Genomic DNA, 24,885 nt, shown 5'->3' with positions numbered 1-24,885 from the left:
GCTCTGCTATTACTGAGTGACATCCAGAGATCTATTAATTGGCAACTCCACTCCCATTCCTTTATCACTAATTTGCAGGCCCAAGACACCTTTCCCAGCTGAACTGAAGGAGGTTCCTCTCTGGATTTTGAGCTGCCCCAGTAAATCCAAACAAGGCATGCATGAAGAGGCAAAGCCCGTTTGGCAAAGAGCTACAATACACATCTGTCACATCATGCATTATCCAACTGCAACCTGCTTGGGTCGGAAGGAAAGGATTACTGTGCGTCATTCTCTCTCCTCCCCAGACACAGACACTATTTAAAATACACACAACCAGAAATTTTGCACTATTTCAACCACCCAGCTCATACCTTGCTGCTGTAGCTGTGCTCTCCCAGCCCTCCCAGACACCGTGGCAACCCAGTGCTCAGTCCACTACTTATTCCAAAGCCTCAATTCCCTGTCAATGTACCTTTCTCCTCTTCCTTTTCCTCCTTCCTAATAGAAGGCAGGCTTTTATTTTGCTCTGGTCCTACCTAAAGTCTCCTGAACCAACACAGTAGAGAACTGGGATCAAAATACAGGGACAGATCTTAGTGGATCACTGGGAAAATGGCATGGACAGCAGAGAACAGTACCTGTGTCCTTGGAACAGCCCGTAGTACTACAGAGAAGACTTTTTATAGCAACAAAGATTTTCCCCCAGAGAATACAGCACAGGTAGGGCTGTCCAGCTGGAAGGTGTGCACATACACAGGGACAAAGGATCAGAGCTGCACAGTGCCCTGCATGACAGCCACATGCACCACATGGTCTATACAGATGTACACAACAGCCCTGGTACAAGCAAATCACAGGTGTTTAAATGTTATGGATCACTTTCTCACAAGTTTTTAACATCTAATGTCCTTCTGTAACCAGAAAAGAAGGAAAAAGGAAAGAATACAAAAACCCCACCAAAACAGGAACACAACCATTTTGTGTTCCTCCAGCAACACCGTGGTGTTTTGCCAAGCTGAGGCCTCTTCTATACATAAACAGCAATAGCTCTAAAACTAAAAAGACACTTTAAAACCAGTTTTTGAATGCAGAGCAGAGTCAAAACAACTCATACAAAACTTGATCTAAAACCTGGCTAGTTTAAGCACGCTCACATTTCTTGTCCCACCCATTTTAAGATGAAGCTTAATGAAGTGCAACTTTTCACATAAAAAGAATTTATAATACAGCTATTAAACCATCATATGATTTGCACCAGAGCAAGATGACCTGTAGCCACCTTGGCAATGCTCATCACATAACAACAGGTCACCTCTCTAGTCACAGTGTAATGAGGACTGAAATACTACTTCTGTCTTGCCCAGCCTGTTCACTGGCTGTGATACAACATACTGGCTGCAGAAAAATGAGGGATGAGACATCTGACTTCTTAAATTTTAGAAGGACAATGTCAATGACAATTATTTTTGGATAATTGCAGACCTTGACAACTGTGCTTTCTTTTTTCCTTTTGTGTAGGATTGCAGCTTGCACGTGGTGAGCAGTTGGGCACATTCCAACACATTCCCTTTAAACAACCTATTTCTGAGTAAGCTTTCTTTTGTTTCACCTGATGTATTTCTGTCAAGTAGTAAAGGGAAATCTCAGAATAATTTTTAAGCATTGGTTATGGCATTTTCCATACCAAGTAACCTGTTAGGACACCTCTCTCACAGGAAAAACCTCAGGACAGCTAAGATAAAGCTCCATTCCCTCCTGAAGAAATTGTACTGACTTGGCTGACAAAGCAAGACACTGAACCTGACAGAGCCTGTGAGGCTCCTCCAATCCCATCTGTCAAACCAGAATTCCATATTTTGCATGTGTGACTGAGCACATTGAAGTTATGAGGTGCCTTGAAATGGCAACCTGGTCCCTCCTCTGGCTGTCTGGATTTATACCTAATGTCAGGTCAAGGACAGCAGACCTATGGTTTTACAGCTCGAGTTGTAACACAGAGCTTCAGTAGCTTTTCAAAATCTTCCTCATTCTATCTTCCCAGTTCCCTTGGCACTGCTATTGCAGATTCCTCCTAGTCTATCACTGAGGTGACAGACTTGCCCTGACATTTTCAAAGTTCTCCACCACTGCTGCTCCTCACTGTCCCTTCAGTGACTCTTTTGCACAGCCACTGCAGCCACCTCCTGCCTGCTTTTCTCCCTTCCCAGCCTTTCAGCACACACTGCTCTTGCAGAAGGCTCTTGGCACAGCACTTCTCCGGCATTTCAACCAGACTCCTACCAAGTGCATTCCCAATTCAGTTGTTCCATCTTGAATTTTCAAGCCTGTGTGCTGTGCCTTGCTTTAATGCCCTACTACACACACTCACACGTTCATGTGGATTTCCCCCTCCTTCAAATTCTGGTATCTTTTCCCACTCAGCCTCATGCCTTTCATATGATGCCTCATCAACCTGAGCATGCTCCTTCCTCGATGGTATCAAATAACCTGAGGCTCTCAAATCCTTCCTAAAAAAGGATACCCTGATTTCCTGCCTTCCCAAACAAGCTTAGTTTTAGTCCTTCTCTAAAAGCTTTTAAAAATACCGAAGAAGGATCATTTTACACTGTGAAAACCCCTTTGGTTGCAGTAAGATTCATGCCAAATTGCCACTTGCCCGCGTTCCTTTGACGCACAGATCTCCCTCTCTTTGTTTAGGCTGTAAACTTTCTGGGACAGGAGCCTTGCCTTGAAGCAGCTAAAATACCACGCACGTTTCCAGCCCTGCACAATCTGCCTCATCTTTCCCAGGCAAACAGCCAGTGGTCAGACATTTCTGCTTCCAAGTTCTGAGAGCCCCATTTCACATTCCTCTCCTTCACCTCTGTTTTGTAAGTTTTCTCTTTTCTGCCTCCATTAATAAGCGTGGAAGTTATCAGCAGTGCTCCAGGAGCCAACCAAATAAGGGAATCATTTCCTTTGCTCAGCTGGGGCTTGTAAATGCCCCCAACTTTCTGTGACCCCCTCCTGCTTTGATATGTAGGGGTAGGGGAAGGGATAGAGGGGAACTGAGCTAGAAATTATCCAATTAATGATTTCTCAGCAAAATGCAACAGCCCCAAACCTACATCTTCCAAACCACAGAAGAATTTTCTTTCAAAATACTTTCCCCTCTGTCAGCAGTCTGTGTTTGCCCTCCCCCACTCCTCCGCTCCACCCCCCCTTTGTCAGACCTGCTTCTGGAAAAAGTCTCTCTGTTCCAGAAAGCAATGCATTAATTCAACATGGACTTTGTTTTACTGGCCTAAATATTAAGAGAGAGAATGACTGTCCACAGTTATCAAATGTGTTCATCTGCAGACAGAAGCTCTTCAGCCTTTGTCCCTCTTCCCTTCCCTGATTTTTGTTTGAAATAATAGAAAACCTTGTGCCAACAGATAGAAAAGAACAATAATGACATTTCTTCTAAACAGCTTTGTATTGTGCACGCTCTTACTTCAACCAAGCAAGGACCAATAAGCATTTACTACTTTCCTTGGAGAACAGAGTAAAAGAAAACCCAAACAAACAAACAAAAACAAAAACAAAAAACAAAACAAAACAAAACAACCAAAGGAGAGAACAAACTAAGTCTGAAGCTGCTCTGTGCTGGTTTGATTTAGCACAGCAGTGTCACTCACAGTCTTCTGCTGTGATTGACAAACATTTCATCACCATCAATCACAAGCAGGAAAGAGTGAAAACAAGGGGAGAAGTCCCATGGAGGGGGCTTCCAAAGAGGGCAGAGCAGCTCTGGTGAGATGCAGGAAAGTGTAAGAGTGCACAGGCACATCAGCCAGGCTGGATTATCAATACTGACCAAGAGCTCTCTCCACAGCTACAAAACTGGCTGAAGAACCACCCACCTGGGCTAGGACATGGGGTTCCAGTATTAAAACCAACTCAGGATCAGGTTCAAGTATCAAGACCACTGGGTTACATGGCTGCCTTCCCTCTACACACCACCTTTGCCCACCAAGCTCCCTCACTCCCTAAGACAGGCAAGCAGTGGGAAGTTCTAACTTCAACTCTTTCAATGAACAGCTTATTCCTTGTGCTAGGAGCTACTCCTAAATAATTGGCTCATTTGGCAGAAATTCAGCCCATATGTCACTATATTGTTGGTATGAATAACTTTAAAGTGCTTTTCTGCATTGTAAAAGCTCCAATTGAAAGCCCTGGGCACAAAACCAAAGCAGCAATAACTTAGGTCAGATATCTGGCATAGAAGACAGGCATGTAACATCCCAATTTTGCCAATCAAACTGTAAAAGCAGAAATGACTTTTCATTAAATTAAGCCTGTAAATAATCCTAATTTCCCTTCCAGGGGAAGTTCCAAATAACTGCATGTGTAGAATTACTATTTAACCCTGCACAAAACATGAACTCTGCAGCTTGCAGGTCTAATGAATGTCAAGTCTGAGGAAAACTACAAACTTTCAGGGTTCTCCTCACAACCCATATTTGTATTACTGGAGTTTCAGAATGTATAGGAAAAAGTTTAGAAAATGTACCACATTTAACATTAAAAAAACCGCAAGCTTTGCAGCTACATAAGAAACACAAACCAATGTAATCTCTTAGATCTGGGCACACCACAGACCATTTTAAAGAGAAAAGTTCAGCAACAAAAGTCATCTGTTTCTCTTTGTAGAAACAGACTACAGCTGTTCCCTTTGCAGATTTTTTTTTCAGGTTTAAACAAGGAGCACTACCATGATATTCAACAATTTGTCTTTCATGTTTCTTATTCACGGACCCAGTAACATTGCTTCCAAATATCTGGAGGTCAGAGATGCCTAGCCTCTTCAAATGGCTTTGGGGAAAAGTTAGAAATAAATAAGCCATATGCTACCCCAAATAATTTTCCCCCATCAGGCACAGTCTAACAGGGAAGCAAACACTCTTCCCCTCTGCACTCCAGCTTTCTCAGTGTTTTCAACATTCAAGTCACTTAGAACATTCTGCCCTTCAGAAGCAATGCTTAATTCCTTTGATTCTGTCACAGGCCTAACTGATAAAAATGCTTATTAAAGGTACCCAAGCATAAATACAAATGGAGGCATCCTTTACAGCTTGCTTTTAAACTCCAGTGAACTCCTGGAGCTAACCCTTCCAGCTTCCAGCAGCAAGGACTATTTCAAGCAGAATATTGCTGGGTGGGAAGAATTTCAGCCAAAATGTTTAATTGAGTTTGTTTCCAAGGAAGAGGCCAAGTGGGGAAGGGGAAGCTGTTCTGCTTATGTTGAACAATTCTGGCAACCTCCTGTTTGAACAACTTGACTTCTTCTGTGCTTTGGAGCAAGGACTTGAAGGTTGGCAGGGGAGTGTATATGTACACTTTGTGCATTCTGTCATTTCAGTGCAAATTCACCCAAATTTGGCCTTGTTAGAAGTCTTCTGGGCTGGGATGGGAGGGGAAGATGGGAGAAAATCTCTCCTGACCTCATATAAACTGTGTTTTGTTAGAGAACAGCAGGCTGGACACCCAGAGAGACTCATACTTTCAACAACTGCAGTTTGGAAGGAGTAGATGTCTGCACAAGCTGCAGCTCTGCCAGATCATGAAGCCACTGTCTCCAACTTGTGCCCATTTATTCAAGTCACTTTCTTTATTTCCAGTAAGCCTGCTCTTGTAAGGATTCCCTAAGCTATCATTTCTGATGACAATAAACAGCTTATTTTTAGCTAGCTGTGGCTGAAATACATTGGAGAGACCTTATAGAAGCAGCTCAGACACAGAGGGTGCCCCAAACCTTGGACAAAATCACAGATTGCTGAAGTCTGTGCCAAGTCCAAGTGCCAAGATTCAGTTTGAGATAAAGCACATATTCTCCAACACCTTCAAAACCCCAGCCCTGCTTGGGCCTAATAGGGAAGAAACTGTAATGAAACAAGAAAAAGACAAAGATTCAAGAGATTAGGGGAGCCTGTACTGGGGAAGACTGCCAGGGAGGACACTGACACTGGTCTGGAGAAGATGTACACATGGTGGGCATCAGAATGCAAAAGGGAAAACCTGGAAATGCATCTTAGGTCCTTGAGTCTTACCAGCTGACTGCTAAGGGACTGGTTATGCAGTCTTAATATTTTATGGAGTTTTGTTTGCAATATTGCACAAATATTAAAGAATGCATTTGTTTTCACCAGTAAATAAATTGTTCAGAAAACTGATTCTCATAAATTCTCCCAGTTAAATTGCCAGGAAGCATCTAGCAGAGTTTGACAAAGCAAAGTCAGTAGCTCCCAAACAGCTGGGGCACAGAAGTAAGCACACTTTTTTTCCCCCCAAGACAGCATGTGGGCTTATGAGGGTTTTTTGGTGCCTTCAGAGTGCATTTGGTGGCTGAGAAGCAAGACCTTGTCTTCTGAAGGTAGTTTCAGTTTCTGCAAGGTCAAGCTATGGCAGGTAGAACACAGCTGTTGCTGCTTTTGTTGCCTCAATAATAATTTGAAACAAAGTTAAAGGGTCTGAAAAGCTGGGTGTGCTTGAGACAGGAGTCTGCACATGGTATCATCATCAAATCCAGGATGTAAATTTGCCACTTTAAAAGTACATTCCTTAATAGGGAAGGGCACCTTTCCATTAACTGGGAATCATCTCTTGTGCTTACATCAGTAAGGTTGTCTGAAAGTTACAGAGGTGCAAATGGTGCTTTGTCCCACCTTTCCTTTACCAAGGCCAATGAAAACACCGATGATTTTCCAAGTGGGGCAAGAGGTAGATAGGGATACCTTTGGCCTGGGAAAGATGATTCATCTGCCCTTAAGAAATATTTTACTTATAGGGCTCCTCAGGCTTCACCCAAACACAAGGTGTTCCCCCTTACCCTGCCACACTCACTGTTAGACCAGCAAAAGCTGAAAGAACACACAACAAACCAAACCAACTAAAATGCTGCTACTGGTGGCATTTTAAATACCTGGGAATGATGCCAAAAACTCCCAAAAGTTCTCAAGACTCTCTTTAGTACCAAGCACTGCTTGCAAGGAAGGGAGGGGAATGCAACTGGATTCTCATCTTTCCACACCACACGCTTTTCCAGTGTTCACATCTCCAACCATGGCTTTTTGGCATTCAACTCATTTTAACAGCCCTGTAAGTATCACTTGTCCTTACTGAGGCAGGAAAGACTGAGCACAAATATGCCCAAGTTAAAACACAACAGATGTGAGCTTCCCCAGCAGCCCAAAGTCAGGCTGCAGAGCTACCCCTGATGACCAGCCTCCAGCTCCTAGGGTGCCTAATGCTGGCTCTGAGCCACCCTCCAGGTGCCATGTACGAAACCCACAGCTGAACTCTGGAGTTTGGCCCCTCACTACCAAAGTGCCAAAGATGCAGGTCCTGCCACACAGCTGCTGAATTGCAGTGTGGCTTTTGGTGCCCCTGAGTGGCTGGTGCCAGAGGAAGCTGTGAATTCACCTCGGCTCTGCTGCCTGTTGACTATCCCGCCCAGCGTCCATCGCCGGTCCAGGCGCCTCAGGTGAGCCTTGCGTCGCTTAGAAACTAGTTTGGAACATGGATGGAAACAAAACAAAGGGGGAAAAAAAAGAAGAAAAAAAAAAGTGATGGGAGGGTGAGGAATAAAAACAAAACATGGTGTTTACAAGCACTGATCTTGTTAGTGGGAATGGGTTAGGTGGGATGCAGATGTTTTGTTTTAGTTTATACAATACAGTGGAACAAGTTAACTTCTTGAGCTTGAGCAATGTGAGCCATCCAGAACTGTCACAAATTGCTACTCCTGCTATTGGCATTTCTTAAAAAGCAGTAATTATAATTTAAAAAAAAATCAAAAACATATCCATACTCCAAAACAAGCTGCACAACTAAAGACAACTTGTCCAAGGAGAATGCAGTGGCAGGACACATCATCATTGCTGTTGTATCTCCTAATTCAGCTGCATGATCTTTGGGGAATTCAGTCTATTGCACACGACATGAAACCCAAGGGCTCTAAACCTCTCTAAGAAAAATTATCACACTATAAACAAACCCACAAACTCTTATGTAAGTTCCCTCATAAGACCAGCACTCAGGAACTGAACCCAAGTGAAAAGTCTGATGTGCTTGCAAGACATTCCTTGCATGCATTGCCACAGCTGGTTCTCATGATCAAAACTTCCAATATACAGATTACAATATCAGGAAAAAACTAACCTTGCAATTATTCAGCAGGCTCAAGAAGCTAACAAGTCAGGACTGAGTGTTAGTTACATACTCAAACAATACTTAAAACAATGCTTAAAGTATAAACAAAGACAAGACACTTATGGAAATGGCACTGTGAGAGCAGCTGTGCACAGAGGACATCACTTGTTTTCTGGAGCACATACTTAGATCTCTACTCAGATTCTTCCTTTGCCTGTACAGGTGTGAAAGACACTGGAACCATGAGACTGGCACAGAAACACAGACAAACACTTTTCCATTCAAGGGCTTCCATCCCAATTTGGCAACTACTGCAAGGGGACTAGATGCTGCTGCAAAGCAATGCAAGATATTGCAAGGCAGTGATATCTGAAGTGCAAACACAATCATTTTACCAGTGGTGCTGGAAAGCTGTTCATAAACTTTGATATCGCATCATTAATAATAATTCAATTCTGTATATGTGCAATTATTTAGGGATTATATCCTTATACTGGAGTAAGCACTGTTGTTTTCTAGAACTGTGTTCTGTTGGCAATTAGACACAGCAAAATTACTTGATTGGGAAATCATAAGCTGGACAAGAAAAAAAAAAAAAACTTCACCAACAAGTGGCTTTTGATTTTTGTCCTTTATATCTGTCAGGGACTTAGACCACACTTTTACATCCAGCCCACTCTCCTCAATTTCTCCTTTGCTGTAAGGCCCAAACCTTTCCACACCACCCTAGGTGGAGGTGTGGTGAATGGTGTTGAACAGGTACATTATCTAGTCTCTGGTACTCTGTACTTCCCCTTTGATCCCACGTTGGTCAAAAATCAACCACAGATTTTCAGATGAGCCAAATCTCAAAGTTTTAGATAGCTATGGTTTTGGCTCATGGAAATCACTGATCCTCTTGGAAGCCCATGGAGGGACAAAAGATGAGCAGATTTAACCTGGTGACTTTCCTGAAATCAACAGGACATTAGACTGCCAGTTACACACATGCTACACAGGGAGACAACAAAGGACACCTTGCTTGACACACAGATTACAGCAGAGAGAGAACTTGCAATAAGGCTGCCTGGGTCACACAGATCCACCACACTGTGTCCTCACAATGCATGGCCATCCCCAGTGACAGCCCTTTTACAATGATGCTTCTGTATGAGCCAGGGTTTTTACCTTAAAAATACTGAATTTTGTCATTTTGCCCAGACTTGGACTTGGTTGGTCATGCCACAGTCACCAGAAAGGTTGCCTATTAACAAGTGTCTACACCTTTCCAGAGATTATTTTAACATGTTTACTTTATCAGATCCTGTAGCTGTTAAATGTTTCTTTAGATTGCTGATTGTTTTCCAAGCCTTGCAAGATGTGTTGGTCTAAACACAGGCCTGGGTAACAATCAGTCTGCCTTCACCCAGACAAAAATGTTGTGCAAGCTCAGGTGCAGGGAGGAAACACTTCTGTCTTTCTCAGAGAACAGACTATTTAAAGAGACACATGAAAATATTACTGTTATATTAGTAGAGGCAGGATTATTAGCAAGATGTGTTCAGCACCCTGCTATCTTTACTGGGCCTGCCACAGCAGAGCAGACTTCAAGATTTGCCTGGCTTGTGGACTTGTTCCAGGCCTGTTCACATGGGGAGGGACAAGGGGCTGATACACAAAGCTCCCTACATCAGTGCTCCTGTGCTTTCCAAGTTGGGGGAGCAGAGAGATTGCACAGTTGCAGGAAGTCAATGTCTGTTGGAGTCAGTCTGAAACTTGTGCAAGCTCTAAATTGTGGGGCTAAGGCATTTATCCACTAGAGGTGCCTTCCTCCCCAGTTACATCTGAGCCCCTTTCTGCGGCCTACCTGGAGACAGCTGGCAAGTTTTCTGTCTACGTACAGTCACTTTGATAAACCTTTTTAAAGATAGTGAATCCAAGTGATTGATTCTTCTCCTATGAAGTAATTATATGGAGAAAAACAGCCCAAGTAGAGAAAAACTGGAGGGGAAGAAACAAAGAATGTAGGAAGTCTCAGCTTAGACAACTAATAATATAAACCAAAGTTACTAAAAAGCAAGCAAGCAAAATCTGGGGCACATAAAAGCAGCTGCAGAGGTTATGCAATTACATCTGTCACTGAGATGGAGCTGAGCAGAAAGGGAAGGGCAGTCTCAGGTTTCAGCATATCTGGATTTGGAGTGAGGCACAGAGCAGGACTGCTGACCATAGCTTAAGAGAGCAGTGTAATGGATAAAAAGGGACTGAGAGGAGGAGATAAGAAATATTTGATAGATTTTCCATTACCCAGAACAGACTGCTGGGTGGCAGCATCCCTGTGCAGAGTGCACTCCAGAGGGCAACATGAAAGAGGAGGAGAGCATGAAATGAAAGCAGTTTAAGCTGTAAGGCTGTCAAGCACACACCATATTTAAGAGTCAGGAGAAGGGAGGGAGCTAGAGACCAACAGTCAAGGCTTTCTCCAGTGCTTGCAGGGCAGAGCAGTAAAGTTCTGTTCTTTAATAACAGAGAAGTTTTACTCACTGCTTTTGCATCCACTGAGATGTTGCATCATACCAGACTGGTCCTGACCTACCAGTCTACAGCCAGTCTGTCTCTAAACCAGGATATGGGTAGACTTGAGCAGGGAAGAATGAGTTGCAGAGACCAAGCTTTCAATAAGCCACAGATGTCACCCTTGGAGCCCAGCACAAAGTCTGGTTCTGCCTGTGTGCTGTGTTAGTGGGCAGATGGTCACCCCAACACATCTCTAAGCCTCCTGCCTGTGCTAAGGAAAGGTCAGCTGAGTTTCCACATACATTTTACATAAGTGTCACGTCAAGAAGACCTAGATTTAGCAACAGATTCACTAGAATGGAGCAAATCATAATAAAAGTGTCCTTTGTACACAGTTGCTACATGAGAAGCCCATTAAGATGTGGTTAGTCTTTCATAATGGAACTGAGGAACATGCAATGCTGAACTATTCCATTTCTGGAACCCGAATTAAGCATCTTTAGTTAAAAAAAAAAAAGAAGAAAGCAGTGTGGCTAAATACATATACATGACAAATGGCATCTCACTTTTAACAGAATGAGACCATACCAATTAAAATTATCTTTCCACACAACCACAGACCATAGCAAACAGCAGTGAAACTATTTTCAAAGATTAATTTAAAAGAAATTATTGAGAAGCAACCATTAAAGTTAAATCTCACTCCTTTCAATGGCCTGTGGCTCTATCATGCATCTCCTACCAACTAGAAGCTCTCACTTGGGGGAAAAAGCATAAAGTAAGAGAATACCAGTTCTCTCTTGGTAATAAAAAGCTTTCCATACCTTCCCCAAATTTAGATGTGTTGATGTCAGAATCATCTCTGGTTCCATTTTGGGATTCCAGGTATGTAGCAGGGACCCATCCCTGCTCCTCTGCTGTGCTCACAAACCACCAACCTACAAAAAGAAGCAAAAGAAGTTTCTCAGTCAACATTTAGAGAAACAAGAATAGTAAAATGCTACAGAGAAGATGAGAGACTCAGCAGCTTTGGTGCATGTTTGAGGTATTCTGCAGCTTCCTAGAACAAGAAAGGGTTTAGTGCTATCACACCATTTCTAGCAGATCCTCTCCCAGTGGTAGTGTGCAGCCTTGCTAGAAAAAAGGTGCAGTGAAGCAAATATCAATTTATTTTAAGAAATTCAAAGTCCATTCACGACAACTTTGACTGAAATTCCCTAAGTCAATTGCACCTAGCTGGTCTTGCTATAAGCATATCTACAATATCAAAACACTTTGTATATGTAAATATGTACATGGGCACATATTAAACAGCACAAACACTGCCCAAATCCTAATATGAAGTATTACAAAAGGCAAATGAGGGAAACAGCAAACACATTCACTGAAGAGCACAGACTTCAGAGCAGGATATAAAAGTGCTTCTAGAGCACTTGTAACCACAGCTGGTGTTTAACAAACATGACCTGAATTCAATACCCTGAGAAGCTGGAAAGTACTGCACAGAACAGAAATAAAGTCAGAAAAGCCAACTGACATCTGACTTCAGGCCAAAAGCACCAGTTATTTGCCTTCCCACCTGAACATCCAAGTTTCAACCAGTATCTACAAAAATGTTAAGTATTCAGCAATATATATGGATATAACCTTTGAGTCATATCTGCGGATGGATGAATAAAATTATATGCATGCCAGTTTCAGATTAAATGCATTCCAACTGTAACTATCCTTGCCTCTTTTCTTGCTTGATTACACGGATTTATTGAATCCTCCAATGATTTTGACATAGACTCACTCACCCAAGGACTTGCTGCTCTCAGATAAAAGCACAATTAGATTCTCCTCCATTCTGATAAGGTCTGAGTTAAGACAACAGGGAAATAAAAAGTCTAACAGGTAACCAAACCACTTCTGTTGTTGCCTGTGATATGCCAGTTTTCCCAGAAAGCATAAGCTGCTTTGTCAGGACCATGCAAACTGTTGTCCATTACCACCCTTCCAGCTTCCCCAAAGGGAGTTGGGAAAACAGCTATTTCTGTACATACACCCCAGAACAGTTTACACTTTGATGGCTCATGTCATAAACACAGCAAATTTCACACAAGCCTGCCTGTGAAGAGCAAAGGTGCCAGCCTGGGCTGTAAAGAGATGGGCACCAACACCAGTGAGCTGTGAGGTGGCCACACATCCCTCCCAGAGCTGGGATCCCACAGCCCAGCCCAGTGAGGGGGAAGAAGGTCTGGGCTCTGCTCCCATGCCACATGCAACTGTCTGTAAGAGAAAAACCACCCTGCCGAAACAATGCTCAAGTGTTCATGCTAAAAGTCACCCAAGTTCATTCCAAATCCTGTCATGGAAGATTTTACCAGAGAACAGTAGCTGCAAGCCCTTGCATTCCTCCCTGGGGCATGTGGCTGGGAGACAATGGACCCCGAGCAGCAACCCCTCACATGGCCCTGGGCAGCTCCTAGGCAGCTCTATTTATTTACTCTCCAAATTCAGACACAGACTTCCATCTTCTGGCCCAGCAGAGGTTTGGAAACTTTGCTTCACGAGGCTCATGGTTGGAAAGTTTAAATTCAGTTATACTCCCTCAGCAGGAGGTGGATTCTCCTGCCACGAAGCCCACAGCAGTGAACATGCAGGATCTGCCAGACCGTTTCAAAAACACGTCCTCATGGTTGTTCCTGATTTCACCAGTAACATATCAACGTGGGTAGCAAACACAGTTTAACATACACTTATAATTAGGCACAAAATGTGAGAAGCTGGCTTCCAGCTGATATTAATTAGACTGGAATAGTTTACCTACTCTCTTCCTCAGAAAGAAATTAAACACAAGCGCAAAAAGGACTTGCCTACATTTAAAAATGTACATGTGGGCTGAATTCAAACCATGGTAAAACCATCTTTGGAGAGCTGAGTGGCACTTCCTTGACACCAACCCCGTGCTAGCCCATTTCACAATACAGCTCCTCTGGTTTGGGTCACTAGCCCCAGAGCAAGTTTAGATTTTTGCTTAGGGCCATAGTGGAGCTGAGTCTCCATCCATCTAAACGTGACTCAGGTTAAAGCTCCTAATTGCCACAGAACTCATAAAGCCATAATTTCTTTCTAAAGATTTCCTTTATAAATTCTGCACAAGGGTAAAGTATAAATGAGAAATCTCCACAGCTACTGAGAAATCACAGCATTTGTCCAAGCTCAGGGTAAACCTGGGCTTCAGCCCCCCACTCTGAAATTCTCTTCCCCAATTTCAAGCTTGCTTCTCAGAAGGACAGAAGAAAGGCTTTAATATAGCCCATTGAAATAGCATGTCAGCAGAAAAATGTGTGTTTTGCTTAAACAGACTCAACAACTGAGAAGACTGAGAAGCTTCCAGCAACACCCCCTGGCACCAGAGAAGTCACAATTGGGTGCTCACAAGCAAGATGTGCAAAGTCTCAGAGTGGCCAAGGAACCACTACTGAGGCAGCACATCCCTTGTGAGACCAAAACCTAAATTATAATGGCACTTGCAAGCCATAATACTACAGAAAGGAAATTACAGCACACAAGAATTAACTCCTAGCAGAAAATGGCTGCAGAGCAGACAAGCTCCTCAACACAGCCTGTGCATGACAGCCACACACTGCAGGACTCTGCTGGCTGATGAGGGGTTGGTTGCTCTGCACCAACCCCTCATCAGAAGCATTAGGGCAGCTGCCATATGGTACCACCCCCTCTTCTCCGTCAGGTTCATGAGTATTCATGGTTTGCAGGCAAATTAGACAGAATGGTCTTGGTTTGCACCATTATAGCCCAAACCTTTTGCAAAGAATCCCTTGTCCCATCTCCTGCCATCTTTCCCAACCCAGAGCATCACAGAAAACTTGCTTTTGAAACCCAGAACAAAACACTGCATTTATTTTGAGTTCTCCTTCTATGCTGGAGTTTAGCTTGACTTCACAATTCATTATTAAAACCATTCTGCAGCAACATCTGCAGGGAATTATGCAAAGTTATCTCTGTGCACTGCCAAGCCACACTGAGGTTCACTCTTTCACTCACACCATCTGTAAAAATTAGGCAGTGCTTTACAGCTTGAGTTAACCCTTACAGGTGCCCCTGGCTCTCAGGCACCAAAACAACTCTAACAATGATGTGGCATGGATGTCTAGACTGAGACTCCCAAGCCCTCGTCTCTGATGAGGATTTAAAGGGAGTTTGAGCTTCACAGAGCCACTGTGTCCAGAACAAGTTCAACTTGAGCTTTGCTGCATCACTCCAATTGCCTTAACACTAACCCAAGAACAGAAATTTTTAAGGTAGAAGTGTAATTTTGTCCCCACATATGTTGCTGCTTTGGTTGGCATCTGTCAGCATCCCTAGGCTGCAAGAGCCAAGATATCTCCTCATTCACAGAGTCCACCTAGGCTCAGATAACTCCCAGGCATTTCACAAGTTACCAAGAAACAGCCAGTTCCACTTGACAAGCATATAATGCACAGTGCAAGATGGTGATTGCAAAATGGATTGGTCACACTGGAGAATGACTAAATGATAAAAATACTTGGACTTTAAAAAATCATGTTCTTGCTCCTAATTGCATTCCAAGTCCTCTTCCCAAAAGGCTTTTGGAAAAGCAAAACAATTAAGCAAATGTTAGCCACAACATGCATCATGGGAAACTAGTGGAACCCAGTTAAGGAGGTATATTTTATGCCAGTTTTGCTCATGTTTGCATGCATCCTTACCCATCCATACTTCAATGGATGATGCACCTCAACAGGAGAACACGCTATTCCCATTGAAGCCTGTCTGATCATAAGATGCTACAAAACACTTCAAATACATAAAATTGCAGGATCATGCTGAACTTTGGTTTCTAATTCTCTCCTCAACCATTAATTTCTCTGTAGACTTTGACTGTCATTTTATGAGCTTAGCTAAAGTAAACAGGACTGATAGCACCACTGTAAAAGGGCATGACTATTTCTCCAGCATGAGTAGACTACACATTCTTCTAAACAAATACTTAAGTAACACTCCACCTCTCAAGAGTCTTGAAAAAATCCCACTCAAGCAGCAGTCTGGTACATTTGACACATGGTCTATGGGCTTCAGAGAGCTGTTCATTTTTAAGTCCCTTCGCCTTGGAACTCTCTCAAGAGGTTTTTTTGATCCAACAACATAAATTGTCCTACAAAGCAGTACTAGGTGCAATTAGGTCACTTCCAGACCAGTCACAGAGACCTCTTCATGCATATGGCTGATTACTTCCCTTCAGAGATATGATCTACTCATTAAAAACAGCTAAGACAAGGATGCTGCTGCTCAGTTGAAGGCACTTGCTTTTTCCAGCCCTCCAAAGCTCTTGCCCCACAGTACATATACATTTGATACACATAGGGCAGTCTCAGTAATTGCCTCTGACAGACCTCTGATGAATATGTAGAAGCAGATGTATAAAGGCACCAGAAGGCGCTTTTGCAAGAGGGATTTTCTGCAGTAAGCTTATTCTCACACTCACTCCTGTGTCTGTGTGCTGTTAGACACTACCATTGTCCATGCTGGCCCTGCTCTCTGCAAAAGGCTTTTTCAGTCCCACACACTTGGAAAAGGCACAGAAACCACAGAATTCATATGAAGGCCAGTCTACAATTGCTGAGAGTTTTATTCCTACAATTCACAGAAAAGGCATCTTTGAAATATGGAGATACATGCAAGAGGTCTTTCTAGCACAGAGCTGACTGCAGTTGAGGGTACAGCAATCTGTGAATGACTCACTGCAAGGAAGACTAAAGCTGTCATCCTAGGATGAATTTTTAAAGCTGGTGAAATATTAAAGGCAGCTTACACCTCAAAACACACAATGTTTCCCAGCCTGTGTGCACTGCAGTCTTCACTGCAGCCACCCCTCAACCATGCAGCAATGTTTGTCTTGTTTTAGAGATGAAAGTGGGGCCCAAAGACATGCTCCAGGAAGAAAGATATTTGTGGAAGACATCCTGCTCAAACACAATTAAGATCCACAGCACAGCTTCATAGCCTTTTATGTGTATGGGCCATAGATTACGATTCCAAATTAACAATGTATTATGATCTTTCCAGCCAGTTCATGTCCTAGAGCTACAGCCGGGAGTGTGGCTCACATGGGAAACCGTAAATCCAACAGGAAGTGTTGCCACCCCAAATGTCTGTGCCTGATTGCTCTAACATTCAAGAGTGAAGGCTCCTGCCTTGCAACTACTGTGTTTGCACTCCAGGTACTAAATCCTGCTTTAGGAACTCAGGAATAAAATTCAGCACCCCGTTACTGCTTAACACCAAGAGGTTTTTTAATTTGCTGCTGAAATACCCCACAGTGCTGTGATAGGGCAGAGCTGTTGGCTTTTTTTTTCATGTAAGAGAAAAGTGTAAAAAGGATCACACCTGTCCCTTCTTTCCTGGTAGCCTGACATGGGAATTTGGGGATTCTGCATGAGCTATGAAAGAAGGTCTTCTACCACAGTGGTAAAAAATTAATGAAGAAATACAAACACAAAAACTCAGCCTTTTAATTTTTCAAAGAGCACTTCTTGTTTGAAGAAGACAGTTGAGATTTAAAAGGTAATAAGCAAACATTTTGCTCCTGGTACCAATAACCCCAATAGCTGAAGGATATACCTTAGAAACCACACATCTATTCAACAGTAACCACACAGCCACAGGCTACAGTCTGCCCAGCAAGCTACCCTCAGTATTTAAAACTGAGTAACAGTTTTAATATTTAGTGAAGAGAGTATACATTGAAGGAGGATGAGAGGTTGCACACTCCTGTGCCTTGTGTTCAACTGAAAATTTACAGGTGTCCCTACAAAAATGCAATAGAAACCTGACCTTAAGAGAATCACTCTGGAACCCTGACAACCCAACCCTGGAAACACTTTTCTTTCCCTCCTTAGGGAGGGTCTGAAAGCTGACTTATGTTCTCATCAGAGTACAGGCTGCAACGGTTTTTGCTTAATTTGTTGATTGAAACAACACTTGAGAGGTTCCTGAGGAGAGGGAGAAGATGAGGAGCAGGCAGGGGGAGGTGGAGACTTCTGGAAGGCTGAAATTTGTGGATATCATTTTTTGGCTATTAACAGGACAGCATTCTGCCTTATGGAGCTAAAAGCCAAAAAGCTCTGCCTTATGGAACAAAAGGCCAAGAGCTGAGACCACAGTTTGCTTTCTCCACCAATATTTGATAGTAACTGCCAATGCTCAGGGCTCAGCAGCAGCATAGGGAATTGCAGTCCTTGCACTGCTTCAGGTGTCACTAAGCACAAGGAAAACTGAAGCGAATCCCAGATTTTAGGTGCTGTAACATACTCTTCCTGCAGTGACTGGTTGTTAAGGTAACCAGCTGGATTTGCTGCCCTAATCCTTCCAGTCTGTCTTCTTCCTACACTTCTACTGCCAATCTTGTGACATTTGTAGACAGAGAATTCTCAGCTGTGCTGTTAGCAAATCCCATTGCTGCTGCTCCTACAGCTGGCTGGTATGGAGAGGCCACTGCATGGGAATTAACATGCTAGTTAATGATTCTTCCTGGGCCCAAACCAGCGGACTAGGTGTGTACATAAGTGTTTGATACAGAGTCCCAAAATGCATCACAGATTCTGGCTGAAATATCTGGCTTGTTTGAGTTGGTTTCACATCACGTTATATGCATAAACACACATGTATCTATGTGGAAATTCACAGCCTGACCTCTGCTCTCAAACACACATTATCCTTGTCTTCTGTTGGGATTGGAATTGTGTTTCCCTAGTACTTTTGGAAAAAACAGAAGTGATCAGAACATGGGAAAAGTTCATGGGAAAGAGAAAACTGGATAATATACAACTCAGCTCTAATACTTTATGAGTTACATCACTAGCAGAGACGATGGATATTCCGAGTATTAGACAACTAGGAAATACCACAGTACTGTATTTATTCAAATCTTATAAGCTAGTAGTCAACAGGCCTTCTTAGAGGTGCACATTTGGCAAAATACTGATATATTTATCTCTCATTAGAGTGACACACACTTCTGGTGTCTGTGTGCACAGGGAGTTGTTCAAGAACAGCACACAGTTTATCTTTGTGTTCTGATAATACAAACTGATAGCTACAGAGTCCAAGTGCTATATCTGCAGCTATTTACTAGGGCCCAATTGTTACCCAGGGGCTTCCCCTCCCTGTTTAAAAAATGGCCTCAGATTTGTGTATTGACACAGCTGGAACAGAGCAATCTGCCAAACACGTTTTCTAGAATTGGCACGTACATCCACAAAGCCATCACATAATCCAGTACAAATTACACATTGTGTTCTTAAAGCAAGGGAATCAACACACTACCTACATTAACAGATAGGGAAAAGTCTTTAACATTGCCTGTAAATCCCAGATCAAGTCCCACCACATTCCACGTCACCAGTTCTTTTCAACTGTGAAGTACTCCAGTCTCCCCAAGACAGGAGAAGATGAAAGCATCATTTGCTAAGCCTGCTCATGTCCAGCTCCAAAACACACACAGCCAACATGCCCAGGGGGTGGCCAGCATCCCCAGATCCCTCGCTTTAGGGGATCTAAAGAGCAATCAAGTCAGCCAGTTCTACAGGTGAGTCAGCACCCAAGAAGCTGGAAAAAAAATATTTTCCAAGGCTCAAACATCCTAATGCCTTCTAAAAATAAATTTTAAATAATCTTTTCCTTCCTGCTTTTCTTTCAAGAACACCTAATGGTGAAATTGTCTGCGCAATGTCAGCTGCATTCCACATAGTACAACGCATCTGTGTATGTCGAACGTGCAATACCAACTCAGTCATTACAGAAAATACCGGGTTACTGATCACAGATCTTCCTTTTTGTTTTCTATCTGATCCATTTGGATACCAAATTTCCTGTCTGACCTCTCTGGTCATATTATACATCTATTTTCACCTTCTCTTGAATTCTTTTCTCTTAGGAAGTGAAAGATTTACACTGATCCTTCGAAGATGAAGTCTTAGTGATTTCAGTAACCACAAGGCAAGGTAAGATTGTGGAGATCACACAGACTGAATACCCAGTACAAAAAGTTCTGCATTAAGCCTCTAGGGGCAACAAGTGGTACTGGAGGGTCTCTTTCTTTCCCTTTCCCTAAAGTTTTGCTTACTTCAGACGGTCCCAGAAGCTGAGCAGTGAGGATACTGCCTGCTGCTAACATCTTCCAGTACAACCTTCCTGATCACGGGAAGGGATTCCTGGGGTACCTTCCTTCCTCCATGTCCAATTACAGCCCAGAACCATTAATTTTCTCCTCCAAAAGGACTTCTGTCCTATATTTCCTTTTGTATTGCTAGTGTTACGAAGATGCTGCTCAAGTAGGAAAGTTAAGCAAAAAATCAATCTGCCACCCTCCTTAAAGCCTGTCCCCCATCTCCTCTCCAGCAGCCCATCATTTAAAGGTTGAAATCTATAGACATGAGGCTTTAAGGAACCTGCCAAACTGATGTTGTTGTCACCATGTTTACATAAATCAGTAATTTACAAAGTCTCCCAATCAAGTGGGTTTGGCTGGGGTGCAGAGAGAGGAGGACTCTAGTAGAGAGGGCAAAATAAACAGAAATCTGGTGGGCAAACCCAACCCATGGCAGAAAAATAATCCACTGCCTTCAGAAAAGCTACGCCAACGTAGTCAGTGCCTGCAGCAAATGTTCCAGAGCCATGAACAAGAGATTCCAGTAAAGGCATGCAAACAGATGGCTTTCCACCCCACGGGGCACTGGAAGCCAAGGGAGACTCTATTAGTCATGACCAGTTGTGGGGTTGTATTTTCTGTGGTCAGGCAATGGGGTGCAACCATCAAGCTCACAAGTAATTTCCTTTACATTCACAGGACTTAATCTTAAAGAAAACACATTTTGTGTCCAAGCTTTCTCTAGGAAAACATGAATAAGCTTTCAAACGGGCCTTACAGTAATCTTGTCCAAAGATTACAAATTACTTCCTAATGGTTTAAAAAGTTACAGACCCCTAACCCCAGCTGATAGGAAATGGCCTTCACAGGCAGCAAAGAACGGCCAATATTTACTTCCCATACAGATTGACAAAAGTTGTTCTTGTTTAAATTTCTTATTCTGAAGTTTGTAGAGAGTGTAGTGTCAGTTGGGACATTACTGGGAATTCCTCATAATCACACAGAATCAGAATAAAGAGTCTGAGAACTCAGAAGAAAACCTAGCAGAGTACAAAACAGCACTGCAGGTGCTAGAGTCAAGATCATACACGAATTCCTTATTTAATTTAAAAACACATTTGCTGCCTCTGAGGCATGCTTTGGTTATGCCAGGACAGAACAGAGCAATGCTACACAAGAGCTTGAAGCAATGAACAAAGGCTATGGAATATCCAGCAGAAATCTGAGGATAAAGCAATCAAACAGCAATATTAGTTCAATCTGAAGCCCAGCTGAGTCACCAGATTAAAAATGCTGGCTTTTACAAATAGCTTTTGTGGGATCCTTCTGAACCACAACACTGCTGCTAAAGGAGCGGAGACACCTCGGTTTGCTGTGCAGCACTCAGATAACCATCTCACAAATGACCATTTCCACGTCCTGGCTGTTCCTAGAAGCTCTGCTGTCCAAATACAACTTCTGTCCAGCTCTACTTATTAGCTAGATCTGGCAAGATGGTAACCCAGATGCTGTGTTATCACAAACACTGATGTAAGCCGCATCCAGCACTCTGCTCTCTCTCTCTCTCTCTGACACCACTCATTGCCTTCCTCCTGAGCTCCATTCACTGTTTCTGCAGTGACCCTGGGAGCTGAGCCTCAAAGAGCTGCCTGCACACGGCTGCAGGAAATGACAGCTTCGGAAATGAGCACCAGAGTGATGAATAGCTGGCAACAAGAGCAGCCAGGGCGTTACTGCGCTGCCAATTCATAACCTACATTGTGCTCAGCAGGGACATACATGGGCAGGAGTATCACTGACACGCCCCAGAAGAGATTACAAACCCAACACATTGTGTTCTGAAGGGTTTTTCCAGGCTTCTCTAATATTTAGAAACTCAGATTTGTTACTATATTTTGTTCAGTGCGAAGCTGAACTAGTCCCATTTGGAGCAGATTATGGAAAACTGGAAAAAATGAAAAAAGGAGAAAAAGATTTGCCTTTTATCTTCATTCATCATGAAGTCCCAGACAATGAGTAGATTCTGTGCAGGTGAAACAGAAGGAGGTATTGATCTTTAAGGAAAGGGTAACAGATCATCCATGCAGACTTTAAAAACACAAACAGGAATAACTTGGGGTATCTGTGTCCATCAGCTCCAACAAAAAGGTGCATCAGCAGTGCATAAGAAAAGAAGGTAAATATAGCAAAGTTACTGAGGAAAAAAGCTCAGGTAAGGCAGCTTCCCCCCAGCTCAAAACCACTCCTATATTGCAGAAAATACTCTCCATACAGCCAAGTAACTAAGCATTAATTTCTACTCATTCTGGCTTAGTCTCTGGATACAAAGGGTACAGAGTTGGCTCAAGCACCTTTGCAGGATTTTTTTTCACCACATGGCAGAAAGCACATGATTTCCTGTAGTTTCCTTGGTTGTCTCACCTTGGATCTTGACTTTAAAGACTGACCTTGAGGCTTTGGTTGCTCCTTACAGACTGGAAAGGCAGGCTAGACTCAGATCAGAGAATCACTGTCCCAAGAAACCAGAAACACCTCACTGAGTTAGTCTTGCACTACATCAACAGCAATGTTTCTATTAACACCCTCCTGATGGAAAAAGGCCACGCTGTGGCAGCTTCAGATGCTGGTCTGCCTCCAGGAAGGTACAGTTAAGTGCACAATAAGTCAAAGTCCCAGTACATAAATATTTTCATTTTCTGACTCTCCTTTCTGTCTCCTGAAGCTTAAACAAAGCCAGAGCAGGCACTAAGCACAGATTTGCTGGCAACAATCAGGGAAGTTGATCTTTTGATGCTAAATAAAGGTTAGCAAGGCAAATTAATGACGTGAGATACAGAAGAGCTGTCAATCTCCATACATTTCACGGATCTGAGAAAAGACAAATAGATCATTGTGAGGCTTATTCCTTTCCATTAGGAATAAATCAACCATGAAACAAGGGCAAGAGTAATGCTGTCCTTGGGCAAAAAGCTGAGATTTGCAGACCCTTCATTACAAACACACATGCATTACACAATACAGCAGCATTTAAACTAAATAAGCAGCACAGTAAGGGATTACCTAAACCTGCTAGACAGATGATATAGAGGCATAGTGTTTATCTTTTCAACAGGGAGTCACTTAAGCTTACCCTATGAGTGAATGCTAGATTAAACCCTTCCCTCTCCCCAGCACAAGGCTACCAAAAGAGGAAATGCTGGACTGCCTGAAACTACACCTGGCCAGAGCCTGCTGCAAGCGCTAAACTTTGATGTATCTCCTGCTATTCCCCAATCGCTCTGAAAACCTTCAACAGAAAACCTTCAATGCAGGCATTTTGCAATCTTGCACTTTTCAGGATCTCACTCTTGGCAGACTCATGGCTTTTTTAGGGGTCGTTTTGGGGGTTTTAAAAAAATTTTCTTTCCCCTTCTCTCAAAGCACATTAATTTCCCCTTCTTGCTTTAGGAAAGGTCAGTGATGGAGCACAGAGGCTGCACATTCACTGCAAACTGAGAAAGAGGATGGTGCTGCAGCTGGGGAGCTGGCCCAGCTTTGGGGAGCTCTCCACAAGAGAGCTGAGAACCAGACCAGTTCTTTACGTGGGAGGAGTTTTTCCCTCCCCAGTTTCCAAGTCTTAGTTACTTCCCTTCCCCTCCTCCAACCCCCAGATCTGAACAGCATTTCCTTTGTCTGTTCCCCATGTAGACTTCCATTCTCTGGAGACGGGGCCTAAATGTCTAGCACAACAGGACCCTGATCTCAGCTGGCCCTTAGGCACTGCCATAAAAAACAAACAGATCACAGAAGCATGGCTCTTGCATTGTAAAACAGCCCAGATAGCAAATAAGTCTTTGGATAGGTCTGTTAGCTGACATACTAATTACACTGTTGGAATGCTATGCTTTCACAAAAGCTTGTATGGTCTCAAAGTTTATTCCAAAACATCCCCTTTAGTGATTATGAGTGCATTTGGAAAGGGAGCTGGAGCTCACTGCAATGCTAACAAAGTACATGCAATACTGTACCTCCAGCAACACCAAGGAGATTTCTTGCACACTTTAGGATGACTAATGAATTGAAGTTTCCTTGGCATGCTTCTCTCCTCACACATGTGGGCAAGGAATACAGAGTGGAAAGAACCCAACCTGGGGAGAAGCAAAGTGCAGACTCTTGTAGCCCTTAAATCCCTACTGGGGAAGAGGTTTTCCCATTGCATTTCAGGGATGTCTACCCCCTCCCTTGTTTGCATGGGCTGTTTGACACACACACACCCCTGAAATTCTCGGAGTGCAGCTCAGCAATACACTGTGCCATGCAGCTTGCAGAAGGCCAAGACCACACATTTTTGGGAAGGACAATCATCACTTCCACTTATGCACAGATTCCTAACATGAATTTCTTGGTCAATATTCTGGCTAGCAACTCACACCACCTGAAGGTTCCACATCCTCCTGATGTTCTTTCCTCCCATGTTAAGTTATAGCACAGCTCTCCTGCTCACAAGCCCTTTTCATGGAGATCATGCTTTCTCTGGCTGAGCCATTTGTCATTGATTGCTAATCCAAGTCAGTGAGTGGGGTTGCCCAGCACCAACACCTGCAGCCTTCCAACTGCCCTGCTAATAATCAGGTTAATCCAGATGCCAAACAATAACAGGAACTGTTTTAACAAAATTTGGAAGTCAAGCTTTACATTGTCCTAACATTAAAATTTAACTCTCTGTTATACAAGTGGTTAGATTTGTTGGTCACCAACCAGCACATACCACCTCAATGCTAAGATATGCATCTACTTGCTTGTCAACACATAAGATGAAGGAAAATGAAAACTCAAAGGAGATTCAATGTCTGGTCTTCAGAATATTTCTGGCCTTTAGCTTCTGAGAAGCATCATTAGGGCAGACCAGTGATTTTCCTATATTTATTTAAAAAAAAAACAAACAACCATGCAGAAGTGTGAGCAAAATGTGACTTCAGATCATTGTTTCTGTGCCTGTAGCTGTAGCATTTATAATGAGATCAATCAAAGCAAATGAGATGCCTGTCTGTCTTTAGCCAGAGGTCTCAGGACATGGCATT

General features: G+C 43.0%; 1 protein-coding gene across 6 annotated transcripts in view; it reads right to left on the bottom strand.

The window, feature by feature from the left end:
* The window catches only part of SH3PXD2A (SH3 and PX domains 2A), a 233,285-nt gene that overhangs the window by 16,236 nt on the left and 192,164 nt on the right, over positions 1-24,885 (bottom strand). For 3 of the 6 annotated variants that reach the window (XM_054276800.1, XM_054276802.1, XM_054276804.1), the window contains 2 exons: positions 11,475-11,588; positions 7,426-7,509 (listed from right to left, as the gene is read on the bottom strand). In XM_054276800.1, the coding sequence (XP_054132775.1) occupies positions 7,426-7,509; positions 11,475-11,588 (198 nt within the window). The remainder of the gene's footprint in view (positions 1-7,425; positions 7,510-11,474; positions 11,589-24,885) is intronic. The other 3 variants (XM_054276801.1, XM_054276805.1, XM_054276806.1) reach the window with 1 other exon arrangement.

Source organism: Melozone crissalis, unplaced genomic scaffold (assembly GCF_028551555.1).
Source record: "Melozone crissalis strain CALT ecotype California unplaced genomic scaffold, PUWL_Pcris_2 ptg000019l_1, whole genome shotgun sequence".
NCBI lineage: Eukaryota > Metazoa > Chordata > Aves > Passeriformes > Passerellidae > Melozone > Melozone crissalis.
This window is presented reverse-complemented; position numbering and strand designations above follow the sequence as displayed.